This window comes from Pararge aegeria, chromosome 15 (assembly GCF_905163445.1).
Source record: "Pararge aegeria chromosome 15, ilParAegt1.1, whole genome shotgun sequence".
Taxonomy (NCBI): Eukaryota; Metazoa; Arthropoda; class Insecta; order Lepidoptera; family Nymphalidae; genus Pararge; species Pararge aegeria.
In genome coordinates this window covers 5,663,666-5,681,722 of record NC_053194.1, presented here as the reverse complement: position 1 = coordinate 5,681,722, position 18,057 = coordinate 5,663,666, and the positions used below count along the sequence as shown (strand labels likewise).

The 18,057-nt window shown below is 35.3% G+C and overlaps 1 protein-coding gene across 1 annotated transcript in view; it reads left to right on the top strand.

Moving 5' to 3' along the window:
• Window positions 1-401: 401 nt before the first annotated feature.
• The window catches only part of LOC120630128, a 28,272-nt gene continuing 10,616 nt past the window's right edge, over window positions 402-18,057 (top strand). Inside the window, exons 1-7 of the mRNA XM_039899279.1 lie at window positions 402-721; window positions 1,750-2,308; window positions 3,334-3,473; window positions 11,159-11,181; window positions 13,429-13,474; window positions 14,854-15,064; window positions 16,513-16,664. Coding sequence (XP_039755213.1) covers window positions 691-721; window positions 1,750-2,308; window positions 3,334-3,473; window positions 11,159-11,181; window positions 13,429-13,474; window positions 14,854-15,064; window positions 16,513-16,664 — 1,162 coding nt within the window. The 5' untranslated portion in view covers window positions 402-690. The remainder of the gene's footprint in view (window positions 722-1,749; window positions 2,309-3,333; window positions 3,474-11,158; window positions 11,182-13,428; window positions 13,475-14,853; window positions 15,065-16,512; window positions 16,665-18,057) is intronic.

The window sequence follows — 18,057 nt, the reverse complement described above, 5'->3', positions numbered from 1 at the left end:
GAATCCTTAAACTTTCACAAATGACAACATAATAAACTGATATAAAACGATACGCTTTAATCTTATTGTACTTTTCTGTTAACCTGGAGGTCGGTAGTAAAAAAATGCTAAAAACAAATCAACAAGTTTGTCTTCAAGTTTGAAGATGAAATGTTGTGCTGACCCTTCATCACCATCATGATATCAACTAATATGCATTAAATGCTCGACACATAGGCTACGGTTCTTTCAAGTAGCGCCAAACTTTCAGGCTTTGGCATCCAGTTGATACCTGACAATTTCGGAGGTCGTCCCTTCATCTAGTTAGCCCGACACTCTTCTGCCGAGATGCGATCTCCGCTCGAGGAACTTTTTTACTCCAACAATCGTGACCAGCCTACGTTAGTTTCTATAGTTCTACTGCGGATAACTTCGTTCCGGACCTTATCCTGCAAAGAAAATCCGAGCGTAGCACGCTGTAAAAATAAAGAGGACAACTAATTATTTATAAAAAGTTTAATCGATAAAAACGTCATACTACACTAATGTACGCAAGAAATTTGTCTGAAGACTCCGTTGACGCACTTTATAAACACAAATCCTGACTGGTTTCTTTGCAGTTGCGTATCACTCGACGCAGAGGTGAACCGCGTTGGAATAAATAGACATAATTTACATTAAAAATATATTAGTGAGCAACAAAACTTAAACATGGAGAAGTGGTGCCTCTTTTTAGTATTTGGTAAGTGGCCTATTAGTTTTTTTTTGTAAAATAATCATTATACAAATTTTGTGTTACTCGTGTAACTTTGAACTAATTTTTTTTGAAAAATAGATGGCTACTTAAATGTTTTTTTGAATATTGTAATGTAGTAATACGCTTAGTTTAATTATCGAAATTATTTTGGCCATTTTGTTTAGATTATTTGCTACACTGTTTTTAACAAAGAGAGAGGGAGAAAGGGTTAAAAAAACGAATTTGTAAGGTGATAACTACAGAACAGGTCAACAACAAAAATTCATGGCCAAATCAAAATATGTTAATTAATCTGACAAAATATATTGAAATGTATACATCAGTTTTTCCGTATATCCGCATGTGGTCATTAGTCTTTTTATGTTGAATTATTATTGGTGGCTTAGTGAAATTTAAAATAAGTCACGGGCCAGGGATCGGTTCCTGAGTTATTCAATTAGTAGATAGTTATGTCTTCTAGATAGAGGAAAGTAGGTATTTGGGCTTAGAAAAGTGGTTTTCAGTAAGAATCCGCCCGGAGTTTGGAAATCCCGTGCCTCAGAGAGTAGTCCTACCTCATTACCTAGGAAAGGTATTAGCTTTAATAGATGTGCTATGAGACAATATGCCATTATCCAGCAGTCGGATTGATGATGAGTAATTGGTTGAAAACATGTTTACTACTCTACCCTCATCTAATTATTTTTCAATAGGTTTCTCTGTTTATGACTAGCTTGGTAGGTAACCAATCCAAATAATGACCTGAAGCCAAAAAATCCATAATCATGCCGAAAGGCGGGGGTCTTACTTCAAAGACTCTGCATTTATATTCGTGTCGCGTCACGATTCTTATGGATTCACATATTAAGTTTTTCCTTGGTTTAATTATTTTAACTGATGTAAAAAAAACGTTTATCAAAATGTTATTTAGTATTCAATTATATTTACATAGTGTCCAAAATAGCATGTAGGTGTAGGTACTGTAAACTATTTGAGCAGACGAACTTTATTTTTTTATTTTTCTCTTGCTACAGCTATCCTAAGCAATGTAGCTTTTGGCTTAAGCTATAGAAATAAACGCCAAGAAGAAAGTGGCGACACAAATTCAGGGGAGGAAAATTTAGAAGATAGATACGGTAATGAATTTAACAGGCCTAACAGGCCTAACTGGCAATGGCAAGGTCAGTTCCCTGGACAAGATTCTTTCCCAGGACAGGGACAGCGTCCGTTCCAAGGACAAGGACAAGTTCCGTTCCAAGGACAGGGACAGCGTCCGTTCCAAGGACAGGGACAGCGTCCTTTCCAAGGACAGGGACAAGGTCCTTTCCAAGGACAGGGACAAAATCAGTTCCAAGGACAGGGACAAAATCAGTTCCAAGGACAGGGACAAAACCAGTTCCAAGGACAGGGACAAAACCAGTTTCCAGGCCAGGGACAAAATCAGTTTCCAGGCCAGGGACAAAATCAGTTTCCAGGGCAGGGACAAAACCAGTTCCAAGGACAGGGACAAAATCAGTTTCCAGGCCAGGGACAAGGGCAAAATCAATCCCCGGGACAGGGACAAGGACAACAATCAACACCTTCTCCTAATGCGTAAGATTGTTATTTTAAACTACTTAGGTATATTCATATGTTATTTATTTATTTGTTTTGTGGAAACATACAGTACTATAAGTATTAGGTGATACAGATTTTTAATACTTAATCCTACACCTGTTAAACCTGTTTTCCATGTTAGTAAAGTTGTATGTGAAGTTTTAGCTGAAAAGCAACCAGTACTTAGTAGGTAAGTACTTATATTAATAAGTAAAGTCTCAGTTTATGGTAAAAAAAACACGGAGCATCTTGGGGTCTTTTAATTATTGTTCATTGTCATTCTCATTGTTGACCCATTACCGGCCCACTTCAGGGTACTGAACCTCTTCTCAGAATGAGAATTGGTACACCAGACTGGCCAAGTGGTAGACTTCACATGCCCTTGGTGACTTTATGGAGAACTCTCCGGCTACCAGTTTTTTAATGATGTTTTTTTTTGAACCCCCAAAGGGACGCTAAAGCTTTATCCTCAGGGCATTCACCGCTTGCTTACCTTTTTTTGTTATCTTATTTTAATTTCATTGTCATTCAGTTTTTCAATAAGTATCTACTTAGTACTTTTTGTAGCTGTATTTATACACTTATACTGTAGTAAGGAAAGTTGGATTTTTCGCGCTAATGCCTATTACTTTTTCCCTTTTTTATATTTATTAATGATCCCAGTCCATCCTGGTTGGATGGACTATTTGAGATGGTTTTAAACCATTTTATTAATTTTTTGATGACATAATTTCGCATTGAAACGATTTATATTTAAAAGTACATATCTAAAATTAATGCATATACTTAAATCTTCCTTAAGGCTCTGTCATGACTGACTGACAAAGTAGAAATTTGTACAGAAATGTAAAAATAACTATATATAAGTTATATTTTAATTTCTATACAAATTAGGTATAAAAGAAAAAAAATCTCTGAGCAGAAAGTGCCCTTAAAAGGTATTTTTATGTATTAATTATATATTATAGACTTCTGCAAAGTATCGCCTGCTTCTATAGTAATAGAACTTCTGCGAATTCCAGGGCTACAACTCAGTCGAGTGCAGCGCAGGCATGCATAAGAAACTGTCCTGTCACGTCTGAATACAACCCGGTCTGTGGTTCCAACGGCGTTACGTATGATAACCCTGGACGCCTAGGTTGTGCCCAAGCCTGTGGAGTCAGTAAGTATTGAATAATCATCTGTTAATTAATTCATTCATCTGTAATTTAGAAGCTTTTATCGCATTTATTAGAAGCAAGACTAAAACGATCCATTGAAGTGTATTATTGAATCATAAATAGTCTATAACAGTCCAATGGCCTCTCCCAGCGGAATGGTTTGCCCGTGATCATCTCGCTGGGCGGACGGGTGGGTAATCGCAGAAGATGGTAGTAGTAAAAAAGAGGACGCTGCTGCCCGTTTTTTGATAACTGTGACAAATGATATAAGTTATTAATTTGAATACGTTTCAAGCCGTTAACTTTGTGAACGAGGAAAATCGTATATATATTATTAATGTTGTTTCTAAATGTGTATTGTCGTTTAAATAGCTGGCAGCGTTTTAAATTGTGATTTATTTGTTTCCTACAAATAAATCATTTCAATATGTTAGTTATAGTCGTCGTTTTGTTGATTGCTTTTAATGTATTTGCTGGCACAGTTAAGTACTTAGTTATAATATTTTCCTCGTATGTTCATAATAAACATTAATTTTGTAATTAACATGTAGAATTGATAACCATATGGCAGCCCCCCGATGAATCGTGTAAGGATCATCAAGAGACTGCCAGAGGCATCGAAATATTGGTGCATAGCTTGTGGAATCCGATTACCTTCGTTTCAATTATAGGATTCTAAACTCCAACTTCTATGTGGTATTCGGTACCAAATAGTAATGGTTGAAGCTATACCCTATTTTATTTCATTCAAATTATAATACTATATGGGTGCTTACTGTATCAACACAGAAGTTTCAATCTCTTTCTCTGTATCATATCTTCATAAAATAATGAAGGGCCTTCATCTAGCATAAGGAACGAAAACACCAAGGTTTTTTTTTATTTTACTCCTTAACCCGACTTAATTCATGAACTGCATGATGATGCAGTCAGGGCCTAACTAGTCTACGATGGCACAAAGCTAAACACGGACCCCTTATCGGTTTCCGCGCGGAACGTACAGGAACGTGAAATCTCTTGGCGCTTGTCAGTAACTAACCACGTCTTCTTGCTAGAAAGATCCAACCATCGCCTTCCATGGCTCCACCTACCTTGCGGTTGTTAACCCGAATCGCGGGGCCAGATCAGACCAGATAAAATTTAGAAATTATAAATTCCCTAAATTTGGATCGAACCTTCACTTATTCCCATAAATTGTAACTGTGCTCACTACTACGTCAGGGAGGTCTTCAAAGGATATAACTCAAACTTTACTTTTATTGGTACACAGGATCTCAGAACACTTAGAAACTACGTAGCTACAAATATTATTATTGTTATAAAACAATTTATGAATTTGTTATAACAGGGTATAACAAAATCATTGCTTATTTGATTCTCAGCTCTACTTACAATAAGTCTTAACTCATTTGATCATTATTATATAATGCACACATTCAATTTTATCAACCGAATTGTTTTTTTTTCAGCTGTGAACCTTCTTCGAGCATCGAGATGCCCAGGCACCACCCAGGCTAATTAGATACAATTCGTTTTAGAAATTTTAGTGTGACTGATCTTAAAATATACAATTAAAGTATTAATACTGAATAAAGTTCATTTATTTTCCTTATCTAGATCTGGTCGTTAACTATGAGAAGACACGTTATATTTTAGGTGATAACCGTGTTACCTAATTAAGAAGCTGGAATGATTAAAGGGAAATCGAAAAGGGTTATCGAGTCTACCGGTGATCCTAGAGCGGGCAGTTACCTTGGCCAACGAATTAGTTTGGCCATCCAAAGGGGCAATGCTGCCAGCATCTTAGGAACTGTGCCTCGCTGCGGTGGTTTCGAGGACGTTTTAGATTTTATTTCGTTTTAAATAGTTTATTTTAGGTTATATTTATATTTTAAAGAAACAATATTACTATAATTAAGTATTTCAAACAAATAAAATTATAATTTTATTTATCAAGGAGATGAAAGTAAATAAATACAAGTAATTCAAATTATATATTAAAAAAAATTGCGACAATATGTACCTACCCATTTAAATCACATGTATCCAAAATATTATTTCATCGCTTTAAGGCTCATAATTTTAAATTTCGCATTGCTTCACTTGTTTTTTACGATAAGTAAACTAAAATTAATTTATACTCATTGCAAGATAAACTTACGTATGTAGAGGAAGAAAAAATTGTCAGTTTTTTTTAAGTCAACAAAGAGTTTTAAATTTATTTGTATCTAATTGTTCACGATAATAAAGTTTCTAATAATTATACTAAGACGTGTTTACTACATAACATTAAGTTATGATATTTATACGAAAATGTTCGCATTATTAGATTTTTTTAATATCAGCTGTATGTCGATCTCGGTCGTGCCCTTGCTTCCAGAGCACAAAACGAGGTGAACAAAAAAAACCGCTTCACACTTATGGCTAATATTTTGAAATATTTCTTCTTCGCTAGCATTCACTAAATTTCTTTGGTAAAAATTAAAGTATTAACTGTTTATTTTAAGTATTTTACTAAGTCTTATATAATATGACTTTTACTTTTTGTCCAATAACAAAAAGTAAAAGTCATATTTTTCTTCACACTAGTGTTGAAAAACGTTGTATGAAACGCTAGTGAATTGAGCATAACACTCATTGAAGTCAGTTGTGGACACTGGCCTGAACATAACATCTTGTAAGTTGTATGAGGTCGTTTATGACGAGTAAACAACTACCTTTTATACGACCTAACTACATATCATACAAACTAATTGAAGAATCTATTTAAAAAACAGGTTATTGTTTTAACTTTTTTGATTAAAATTATTAATAAAACATTCATTTTATTAGTTTGGTATAAGTAGTATAAACTTGTAAACATCTTTTTCTAAAAAAAAACTTGTTTCAAATTAGCTCGATATTGAACTCGTTCAGACTTTAGAACTAGTTTCTTTTGTTTAAAACAAAACCAGTTTAATAGACTAGGTGCTAAAATCGCTGGAGCCAACTTTATTCAGTGTTATGAGCGCATTGATCTTCATTCTCTGTATAAATAAAAACCTTTCAGTCATCTTTTTATTTTACCTGTATAAAGTTGCATGACAAGTCACACTGCACAATGTAGGTAAAATGTAACCTACCCTGGGTCTGATTGTAAGTTGTTTTTTTATCCCCAACCGACTGAGCTGTATGAGAATAGAATAAGTATGAATGAATGAATGAATACACTTGAATTGTACACCAAAGAAAAAAAAAGACTACTAGTACTCTCTTGATATGTATTTACATATCAAGAGAGTACAATTTTGTGCATCAATATACTCTTGATATGTAAATACATATCAAGAGAGTACAATTTTGTGCATTAAGTACCTTAATGATAACGACAAAGAAACCAGGTGGTAGATATTTTTGCGCTGTCTGAATCTTAATAAAAGACTGGATCGCTAATGCACCCGTATGTACTTATGTCACAAAGGGATTTTTTTAACAAAAAAAATCTGACTTCTTTAATAGATTTTATACCTACCAACTAATGTGACCAAGCAAAAAATGTGCTTTGTTGTTTAGCTATCAGTCGTTTAACAATTTGAAACTAATCGCGTGCTTAACGGTGTAAGTCCCGTGTAAATACATCAATGCTGCTTAGCGACAAAATAAGCATGGCGTTAGTATATCCCCGGACCAGCTATTACAAAAAGCTCTATGGAGTTTGGGAATGAATATGTCACTTACCACCAGGTGAGATTGCAGTCAAGAGCAAACTTGTAGTGGAATAAAACAATAATAATTTGACATGCTATAGATATATTCCGGTTATGAATTACCTTGACCTCAGATAGCCAAATAATTGAAACGGGTTTTTCAAGAACAAAAGAATTAAATAATAATATGCGCTAATGCGTTTTGTTTTTCCTATTTTGTTCGGGGAGGCCGTTTAAATTAATCAAATAAAAAAACAGACTACTGGGAGATGTGAAACATATTAAACTTCATACCTTGTTATAATAAATTAAATATTGAGTTACAAAGTCACATAATTACATCTTTATACAAATAGATGTAAATATATGTATATGGCATAGATGGCATTTTGGTGCGTACCTACTTTACGTAAAAAATGCGTACATAGGGGATTCAGTTCATAAAAACAGGGCTTGGGGGAGGGCAGGGGCATAGGTGTTAAGCCTCAAGTGGGTGAACCACTCCTACAGTTTGATCCACTCTCTGGCAAGGGCGCACTGGTGTAAACTTGACCTTTCCTCTATTGCTGTGCTTTGGCTGATGGCAATGTAAATTGTACCCCTTGTGAGTGTATTAAATTCTTGACTCCTGCCTATGTTAGCTGGCACGCTGGGGCGTCCCGATTAATCTCAGCTCTACAATCATTACTCCCACTTTAAGTCCTTTCTAAGCCTCAAAGATTTACTTTGAGATTTCTCACCCGATTTCTTCAAGGTATAAATCTCAGTCTCTATCGAAGCTCCGAGCTCACCCCATTCCTTAGTGGTAACTGCGGACAGCACATAATCCGAAAAAAAAAACGTTTCATCAGTATCCTTCAACGCCTTACGATGTATTATAGCAATAAAGTCCCCGCATTTATTTGCTATTGCTATACATGACAAAATGAAAATAAATGTATTTTTAGTTGACCAAAAGATACACCCGTTGTTACACACACTAGGTAATCCTGTATTGAGGGTACGGTTAAGCATTTAAAAAATAGTTGAACGTTGTACGTAGTTAGTTGAGCATTACTACTTTCACTAAACTACCTTAACTTTAAAAAATAAGGTAAATAAATGTTGCAATTATTTCTCAATACTAAATTCAGCTACCCTTAAAATTTTTGAGAATGTCTTTTCATTTGCATCATAACTTAATGAAGAGAGCTAGGAGATAATTTTGGATTACATAATTTCAAAATGCTTGTGCATCCCTGTGGGATGAGAAACCTGTGGCATAAGTGAACTGGAAAAGTAAATCTAAGGCAAAATGAACTAAAAAAAAAACAAATAGAAGTTTTGAATCATGGTAGTGGTGGAATGCCCAGTGCCAAGTGGTTAAATGACCAGTCTAAAAATAATGTAATAATGTGTAATTTCTAAAGAATTTTATTGTTTACATTTAATTAAAATCAAACCGCATGTGCAGTTCATATTAATTAAGGAGATAGAAAGAGTGATTCAAGATCGACCTTGCATAACTTCAATGCAGCAATAGATCCGGCGGGCACTGATTCAGATTTAGAATAACAGGATTTTAATAAAAGCGAAGCTGACTTGCTTGTGTTAAGTATTAGTATTTGATATACAATAGAAAAGGAAAGGTAAAAAGATAATTTGTTAACTTCTTAGTTAGTAGCTTTAAGTTAAAATTGGCGTTGTCCATCCGCGTATCTCGAAGAGCAACAATCTTCGAGATGTACGGATGGACTTGAATTCAATGCCTTCAGAAAACAATATGTACCTTTCCAAATTGCTGCTTCTAATATAGAAACCACGCCAATTTTACCCATCACTTGCACACCCTTGATGTTTCGTGTCCGAATTATTATAACGAAAGTAATGAAAAAAATAGTAAAAGTAACAGTAATAAAAGATTTTATGAAGCTTTATTAGTTCTGATTATTTGACTCCATATTTTCTTTCTTGCTTTTTATTGTATACCGTGCGTCCCTTGAAGACAACGTTTTTAGTTTGTAATGTAAACTTACACGTTGATAGTTTTGACCGCTTGTATAATGTAGATATTTAACATTATTTATGGATCCATGCGGTAGGTACATATTATATTGCAAATCACGAACGTAAATAAAAACAATTTGTTAACTTACCGCAAATTGCGAACAAAAACCATTTTGACGCACATCTCATTTTCCAATTGAAATATTCCATACCATAATGGGTCCATGGTATTTTGTAGAAAACTATGATATATTTTATCGTTGTGATGAATATTATCACCATTTACCAATACGCATACTAGTGCAAGCTTTATACTTGTTTTATATTTACTCTTCCATAAAATACCGGCATGGGAACGGTAGATTCACTACTTACTATTTGCAATAATAATGATGACAAAGATGGTGAATTTGTAAGAATGAATGAATCAGGGTGTTTTACCAAATGATGGGCATAAGGAACTCCATGTCCTTGAATCATCATATCAATTCATAACCGGCCCTTTACAGGACCCATGTCTCCTCCCACAATAAGAAGGGGTTAAGTCCCATTGCGGATTGGTAGACACCACACGCATATGAGAACATTATGGAGCACTCTCAGGCATGCAGGTTTCCTCACGGTGTTAAAGCAAGTGATATTTAATTTTAAAACGCACATAAGTTAGAATTGCGTGCTGGGATTCCAAAAAAAATTCAAAAAAATTCCAAACTCCGGATGTGAAGTCGAAGTCCTACCCACTGGGCTATCACCGCCTTATGTCCTTGAATGATAGGTATCCGTGTATAGTGGCAGGTCCCGGGTTCGATCCCTGGCAGGGGAAATTTGGGAATTTATATTTTCAGAATTTTCTCTGGTCTGGTCTGGTGGGAGGCTTATGCCGTGGCTATTTACCACCCTACCGACAAAAACGTGCCGCTAAGCGATTTAGCGTTCCGATATCGCGTAGAAACCGATTTGGGGTATCGGTTTAGTATTACTGCTTACCCTAACAGGTTAGCCCGCTACCATCTAAGACTGCATCGTCACTTACTAGTAGTGCAATAAAAAAAAGTATTCAGTCACATATAGCTTTCCTAGTGCAACCGCACAGGCTTAAAGCCCCTTTATTAAAAAAAAAGAAAAAAGTATTCCGTCACATATAGCTTTCCTAGTGCAACCGCATAGGTTTAAAGCCTCATTATTAAAAAAAAAAGAAAAGTATTCCGTCACTAGCTTTGATGTAAGGCACTCGTTTACTTTGTTACAAAATAAAAGTAAATTAATTTATTATGAGATACTGTATTGTAAATCTAAATGCAATCCGAGCCAAGCTATATAGCTAATACAATTGTTTTTACGAACTCCAGTATTTTTGAATGCTTCCTAACATATAAAACTACTATTACAATGATATAGTTATGAGAAAAAAAAAAAAAAAAATACGGGACGTACGTGGGGACTTTACGTCTATGAGTACCTACTTAGATAACGTAGCATTAAGACATAAACGCGAGTGAAACCACGTGAAACAGCTATTAAGGCATAATGTAACGTTACCTACATCCAAAATAAACAGAGTTTTTTTAAGATAGTCACAAGGTTAAAACATGGTATAGCGTCTGTACCTAACATAGCATTCTGTATCCTTAAAGGATCTGTACTTATAATATAACGTTGGTAATTTGAATGACTCTAGAACCGGATACAGATGAAAGTTTAGCCTACAATTAAGGCGATATCTAAGTATATATTTTTTTCCTATAGTGTTAATTGACGGAGCCAGCAGATAGGCCACCTGGTCGTAGATGGAAAACAATTTCCTATTGAGAAAAAGTTGGCAGGCCATGCAAGACTCTGTATCAATTAATACATTTTTAAATGTATTTACTACTTTAGAAATTACTTAGTATTTTATTTTCCGTAACTTAGCAAGCAAAAATGACAGAAATATAACATGGTAAATAATATGTTATTATAAAATATAATATTTTATACAAAGTCGTTTAATATAAATATTCAGAGTAATGTTCCAGTATTAAGCATTATTATAAGTACTGTCAGACCTTTTTATTGATTAGAAATACAATGAAATTTTTTAATTATATCCATTTATTGTACTTTAGGGATTTTCCTTTGAACAATGGCGAGGAGACTGTTCATTGAGTTTTCAAGTAACGTAGTACTTACTGACCACAAATGTAAATAATTAAAGATACATATATGCATTTTTTTTTTATTTTTCTATTTACCTCTAGTACGTCTAGGTCTACGTCTTGTAACAAACCATTTTTTCACCTAAGAATTTAATTGAATAGAATAAAGGATATTTGTAATTGACAGTCTAGCAGCCGATTTCAACTGAATTCATATATCCAGTAAAAATAAAGAGTAGACGTTACATTTTTTCATGTGTTAGCCATTGGTCTTCAATCAATTAATCAAATTCAATTTATTGTACACCAAACAAATAACAAAAATACACTCTATACTGTGAGACGCAGATAATTTCAGAAAGATAAAGGATGATTTTATTATTATCCAGCGGCGTAGCGTGAGTTGGAAGGGGACGGACCCGTATCGAAATAAGTTTAGGTGGCCAAAATGAAAGTTAAAAAATGCTCAGAAAACAGACTAAATTATCTGCTTTTAAAGACAACAGAGACAAGTCTGATAGCCGTTCCTGCCAAATCAAAGTCCTTGGGTAAGTTTTGTAGGTTTTACTAATTTTTGCTTACACACGTTAGGGGCCTCTGTATTCCGGGGGCCTTGTATCATTACGGCTGATACGGCGGTATCTACACCCCTGTTTATGTTATAATAATAATTTCTTCTTTCTTCTTTTTATTTTTTATTGGTAATAGACTAGCTCTCGACCCCAATCTCACCCGATGGAAAGTGAAGATTAGATGTGGCCTAAGACGGGACTCGCTTGCCTAGAAGACATAAAGGACTTCCTATTATAGTATAAAGGACTACGTAATCGATAAAAAAGCTTGGGTGTAAATTATTGCTCTAACCAGGTTGTTCTTCTAATAATTTAAAATGACATTGTGAGATGGTGATAACAAAAAAAAACACCCGGCTAAGTTTGTTGTAGGCTTCATCTTAGACCAGGACGCGTTTGGAACCCTCGTAGCTTTAGTTTTAAGTTTACGAATGTGGTTATCGCCATCATCTCACAACCGTGTAATTCTTATGTACGCATCAAAAGTGCCACGTATTAAACCTGCCTACTTGATTAAAAATATTTTTGACTTTGACTTTTGACTTTGTCGTCTATTCACTTTTATTTTAAAGATAACCGGGTTGTAAGAATTAGGAAACACAAAACTTGGGAGGCCCGTTCCAAATCCGAGCCATGCGATGTATGCCAGGTGATGCAAATCGCTTTGTGCGATTTTTTGTATATTGACAACATAAGGATATAAAACCCCCAGGGCTCTTGCGATGGGATAGTAAAATGGTGAAGAGGGAACGAGATCGAACAGTTCCTGCGCACACTCTCCGAAGTATAGTAGGTATTTTTACTAAAAAAATATTTATTGATAGTTTTATAACAACCTGCTTATTAAATAAATTACAAAAGGTGGTAGTAATTATTCAGTTTTTTTTAATTTGAGACTGATGGAAGTTGGGATATCAAGTCGCTGGAATGGCAGCCCCGCACCGGTAAATGCAGAGCTGGTGGATCCGCCTTCTTATTATATTGGACAGACAAAAGCGTCGCAGCTCGCAAGCAGCCGCATGAGTCCTAATTTGTGACTGGAATTTGGAACTCCCTACAAAAGACCTACTACCAGCTGTCATTTAGTTTATTTGATGATTATGATGTTTATATAAAAATAAACAGGATATTCACTGACAATTTCAAATAGTAATATACTTTTCTAAAATAAAAATAAAAAAGAAACGATTTATTGTAACACAGGCATCACATAAAAACTTCCGTAGATGTCCCTTTTAATAATTATGTAGGACAGAATAGGTACATTATGAGTCAAAAATATGTTTAAATTTGTTAAGTCTTGACACAAAAAGTACAGCTAAAATAATGATCGACTAACGAATTGATTTCGCTGGTAATGAATACACAAATATTTTCCAGGATAGAAATTGAGACAGGAGCTAGTGTCCATATGACATAAACGGGTTTTCCTAGAATATATCGCATACATTTGGCTTATAAGTTCCCACACGTTGGTGCAGGGTCATTTTGAATCGTTGCTTAGCCGCGTCTGGTGATATTACCTACATATACACACGTGATAAAATATGTGTGCGAATTGAGTAATTCATTCACTAGTGGACTTTGTTTATTTACAAAATGAAGAATTTCATACCAGTAATTTGTAAGTGATTTTTCATATTTTACTCTTTAGTATTTTTTAACACAGCGTATAAATATTGCATATAGTAAAAGTAAACACCTCATAGTATTTTTATCCTTAAACTTACAGTTCGTAAAGATCACGTAGACGATTCACGGTCATTTGTATTTTGTTGTAAGTTCGTATGTTTAAAACATATGTATTATCAATATGGTCAAATATAGAGGACATATGAGTCATAGTGACAATCTATTCAGGTGTGCTAAAATCATATATCAGCCTCACCTCATTCGATTACTAATGAGTGAGCCGACCTTTAATTGGAGCTTCATTCATCCATTATTTGAAATCAATACTTAAATCACGTAAACATTCAATGTTTACGTGATTTAAGTCTTACCTTAAGCAAATTACCGCTTAAGGTAAGACTTAAATCACCGCAATGGCCAACACCGTATGGCCGCAAATAATCCGGGAATATGTCGCTTAGTAGCGAGTACTATCGAATATCAGCCATTGCGGTAGGTAAGTATCTTTGCTCTAGTTGATCATTGGATTGGGGACCGCGTTTGTAGGAGAATTTCATATCCGACATTCGGTCCTCGGTCTCACATTATACCTAAATATAGTGTGTTTTACAAAAATATTGGTAATTATAGTAAATTTAATATAAGATATATGAAGGCGAAGCATGCGAGGTTATACTTCATAAATAATATTCAGTTGCAGGCATGTTTATGATTTGACGTTTATCTTAGTGTACAATAAAGTACCTACAGTAAGTAAAACGATTTGGTAACTTAAATTGTTTTTAACAAATATTATTTAATTTACTTATAATTAATGTAATAAACCGTCAGATTCGGACTGCGTGAAGAGGTTGTTAGCTTCGCCAGTAAGCTCAATGCCATTGGCATGATCATAGGCCTTAACCTATGTTTGATATCCGCTACCACCACCTTACTATGTAGCCTGTAGAGTTATTGTTTCGCGAACTCTTTAATTTGAATAAAGATATAAGAGGTAATAATTTAAAATATTTTTGCGTAGATGTTAGGAATTCGGTTTAACTTTCAGGGGACCAAAAGCAGGCACCACGAACTTTTCTAAGTTATGTGCGTTTTAAGCAAATAAAAAATCACTTGCTTCAACGGTGAAGGAAAACATCGTGAGGAAACCTGCATGCCTGAGAGTCCTCTACAATGTTCTCAAGGACGTGTGGAGTAAGCCAATCTACACATGGCCACCATGGTGGACTACGGTCTGTACTCTTCTCACTGTGGGAGACCCGTGGGCCGGTATTGGGTTGATATGGTGATGATGATGATATACTCGTATATATATATTTGAAGTTCGTAATTACACAGCAAAATAAACAGTGAAATTATCCTTGTTCGCAGTTTTTCTGATAGCGTTTGAACAAAAAGTGTTTACCCGAAGATTAGCAAACGTTATAGACGATAATGCTATACTATATGCACAGTCATACTTCTCCAAACCGTATTCGATAAGCAACGGGGACGGCCGTCTATATCAAACGTGGGAACTAGAAGATCACGACACACTTGATGATAACGAAAACGATCACCGTATCATATTTCCTGAACGAGGGTAAGTTGCAATTATTGAATATCTATAATAGGTGCTCCAGTTTTTACAACGGACTTCAAAACAGGAGGTTCTCAGATCGCTTCTTTTTATTTTATGTTTGTTACCTTAGAACTCAGTTTTTTTTACGGATTACTAACCGATTTGGAAATTTATTCTGTTTATATGAATGGTATTGGTACATATTTGTTAGAGGGAATCTGGAGAAATCGAGGGAACTCTTTAAATATTTCAGGCACATCTATAGAGATTTGAGTATTTTTTAAATTAACTTCGCATTCGTAAAGAGTTCAACGGGATATTTTTTAATGTTCATTTTGAGCCGAAAAATAGTATTTCACTGATTCCTTCTTCCGACTCATTTTAAACTTTGATTGATATTGTGGCCTTATCTGTGTAAACAACTGCGGCTCTTGCCGGAAAATCAAGCCCAAACCCCCCATAGTATTATTATCTCTGTTAAGTCATTTTACGATGGGAATAGTTGGTAGCAGTAGTTTTAGTAGACAAAACTAGAGGTCCTATAGCTAAAAGGATACTTATTTTCTTGGCTTTAGAGCAGCCGTTCTAAGATTAGCCTGAACAAAAAGATAGACTCAGAGATAGAAATATAGTATGTGCGTGGATGAATTAAGTTATTCTATTTATTTATATATCCCACTATATCGTTTAACATTTGCATATCGTGCAAAACATCTATAGGATTCTATTATATACCTAGTAAATAGTCTCTAAGTCATAATTTAACGGACTAAAACCACCGCTTATACAGCGTGTTACGGAATTACGAAATACTGTTGAAGCGTGCATAAGTATGTTTCGTAAGGAATCACCCTGTAAAAATATTAAATCAAAAGAAGCATATTGGTTTTTCCATAGAAACTAATTCGAAACATTCTGTGATTACTTATGACAACCCTATTGAATCAAAACATTCTCAGTATCTTTAGTACTCTTAGTTCTTATTTGACAAACAACCTTATTAAAAATATAAGACCGACACGTTCATACCTACGCTACGCGACGCGTACCTAATAAAGTGACAGGAGTCACTTGATTTTACTTTTGCATGTGATGTTAGGGCTGTATCCGATTTATTTTAGTAAAAACTATGGCAATGGTTTATTCAAAGTTTAAGATAAGTCTCATAGACAGTAAATAATGTACCTCTAAAGCCTCTGAAGTATTATTTCGGTTTTTACTTACACGTTATATAAACACAGCAACACTTCGCACAGCATGTAAAAACACTTCTTACAAAATGCCCCATGTGCCTGTTGCTAAACTAGTAACGCCCTTTAGATGCAATACAGCAACACTGCTTTGATGCAGGAATAAACATGACAGTTAGTACTTTCCCGGACGAGCTCTGTCATAAAAAGCTCTACTAGGTGCTACTATATACCTATTATCACAATACAGTATCTCACTATATTATTTATCATTTATAGATCGCGCACAACAAGTCGGGTATCACAAAGGCAAACTCGACAATGTTTGACGTCCTGTCAGCCGACTGCGGAGTACGAGCTTGTTTGCGGGACGGACGGCGTCACTTACCAGAATCTTGAACAGCTGCAATGCTTTATGCGGTGCGGAGTTGGTGAGCTTTCACGATTGAGTTATCCTATACCACACGCAGTGATGATAGCTTCGTGTTTAAACATTGGCCTCCCTTTAGGGGCCGCCACCCCTCTCACTTTTAGGAGTGGTGTGCATCCCCAGGTACCTAGGTCTCTAAATTCGTAAGAGAGAAAAACCGCTCTTAAATTTTTTTTCGCATTTCTGCTGCCCGATTCAGTAACTTTGCCAACAAGTTGCCAACTGGTCGTCTTCATAGAAAAGGCATAATTTGATAAGTAGCGACAGTTGTTAACTAATCGCATGTTTTCTATTGGGTTAATAGGTGCCCATCGCTTAGCAACTGTTGGAAAAGAGAGTTAAAACTTGCAATAATAGACAAAAATTGAACACGCGCACTTGTGACTTCTGAAGCGGTGATAGCTCAGTGGGAAGGACTTACACTTCACTTACGGAGGGCCGAGTTCGAATCCCAGTACGCACCTATAACTTTCCTAAGTTACCTGCGATTGAAGCAATTCAAATATTACTTGCTTCAACGGTGAAGGAAAAACATTATGAGGAAACCAGCATGCCTGAGAGTTCTGCATAATGTTCTCAAAGGAGTGTGAGGTCCACAAATCTGCACTGGGCCAGCGTGGTGAACTACGGCCTTAACCTGCTCCACATTGTGGGAGGATACCCGTGCCCTATAGTGGGCCGGTAATGGGTTGATATGATGATGATGATATTGACTTGTGATACAAAATTCGAACCGAAACACCTCCCTTCTTGAATGTATAACTGTCGGTTCAGTCGTCAGCTTCGACGCTGTGGTGATATAATTATTATAAATAGATGTTTTTCGATGACAAACTTGTTAGTATCTTGTTAAGACATAGATCGAATGATGTAGGATATTTTAACACTGATATGACTGTGTTTATTTATTCAAACATTTACTCTTCGAAGTTTTCAATAGTTAAGTCAGACATAAATTTTTAGTTTGAGATCTTCACTTCGCTAAGATAATTCGATTTTCAAATACAAATACATTTCTGCAAGTTTCAATGTTTAAGGAATACAGTCTGTTGTATCTACGCGCTATCTTTAGAGCTCATGCAGCATATTCGACCCATACCTCTTTCGTTGCCTGGAAGAGATCGCTATGTAGCGTTAAGACCTCCAAATTGTGGTCCTTGATTTGCGTGCTCTAAGTGTTCTTATTTTCTACTTTTGTTTTCTGCGGTGTACAATAAAAGTGAATTCATTGGCTCAAACATTCAATACCTATTCCAGGTCAGGCGTACAACCAGACCTTAATTTATCAGATAAAACAATGTTTCCGACATTGCAGTAATTACTTAACAAAATAGTGTTTCTGTGATCTTTTGTCGGAACTTGTGGTGGTTTTTCCAAGTTTGTACCTATTGGTT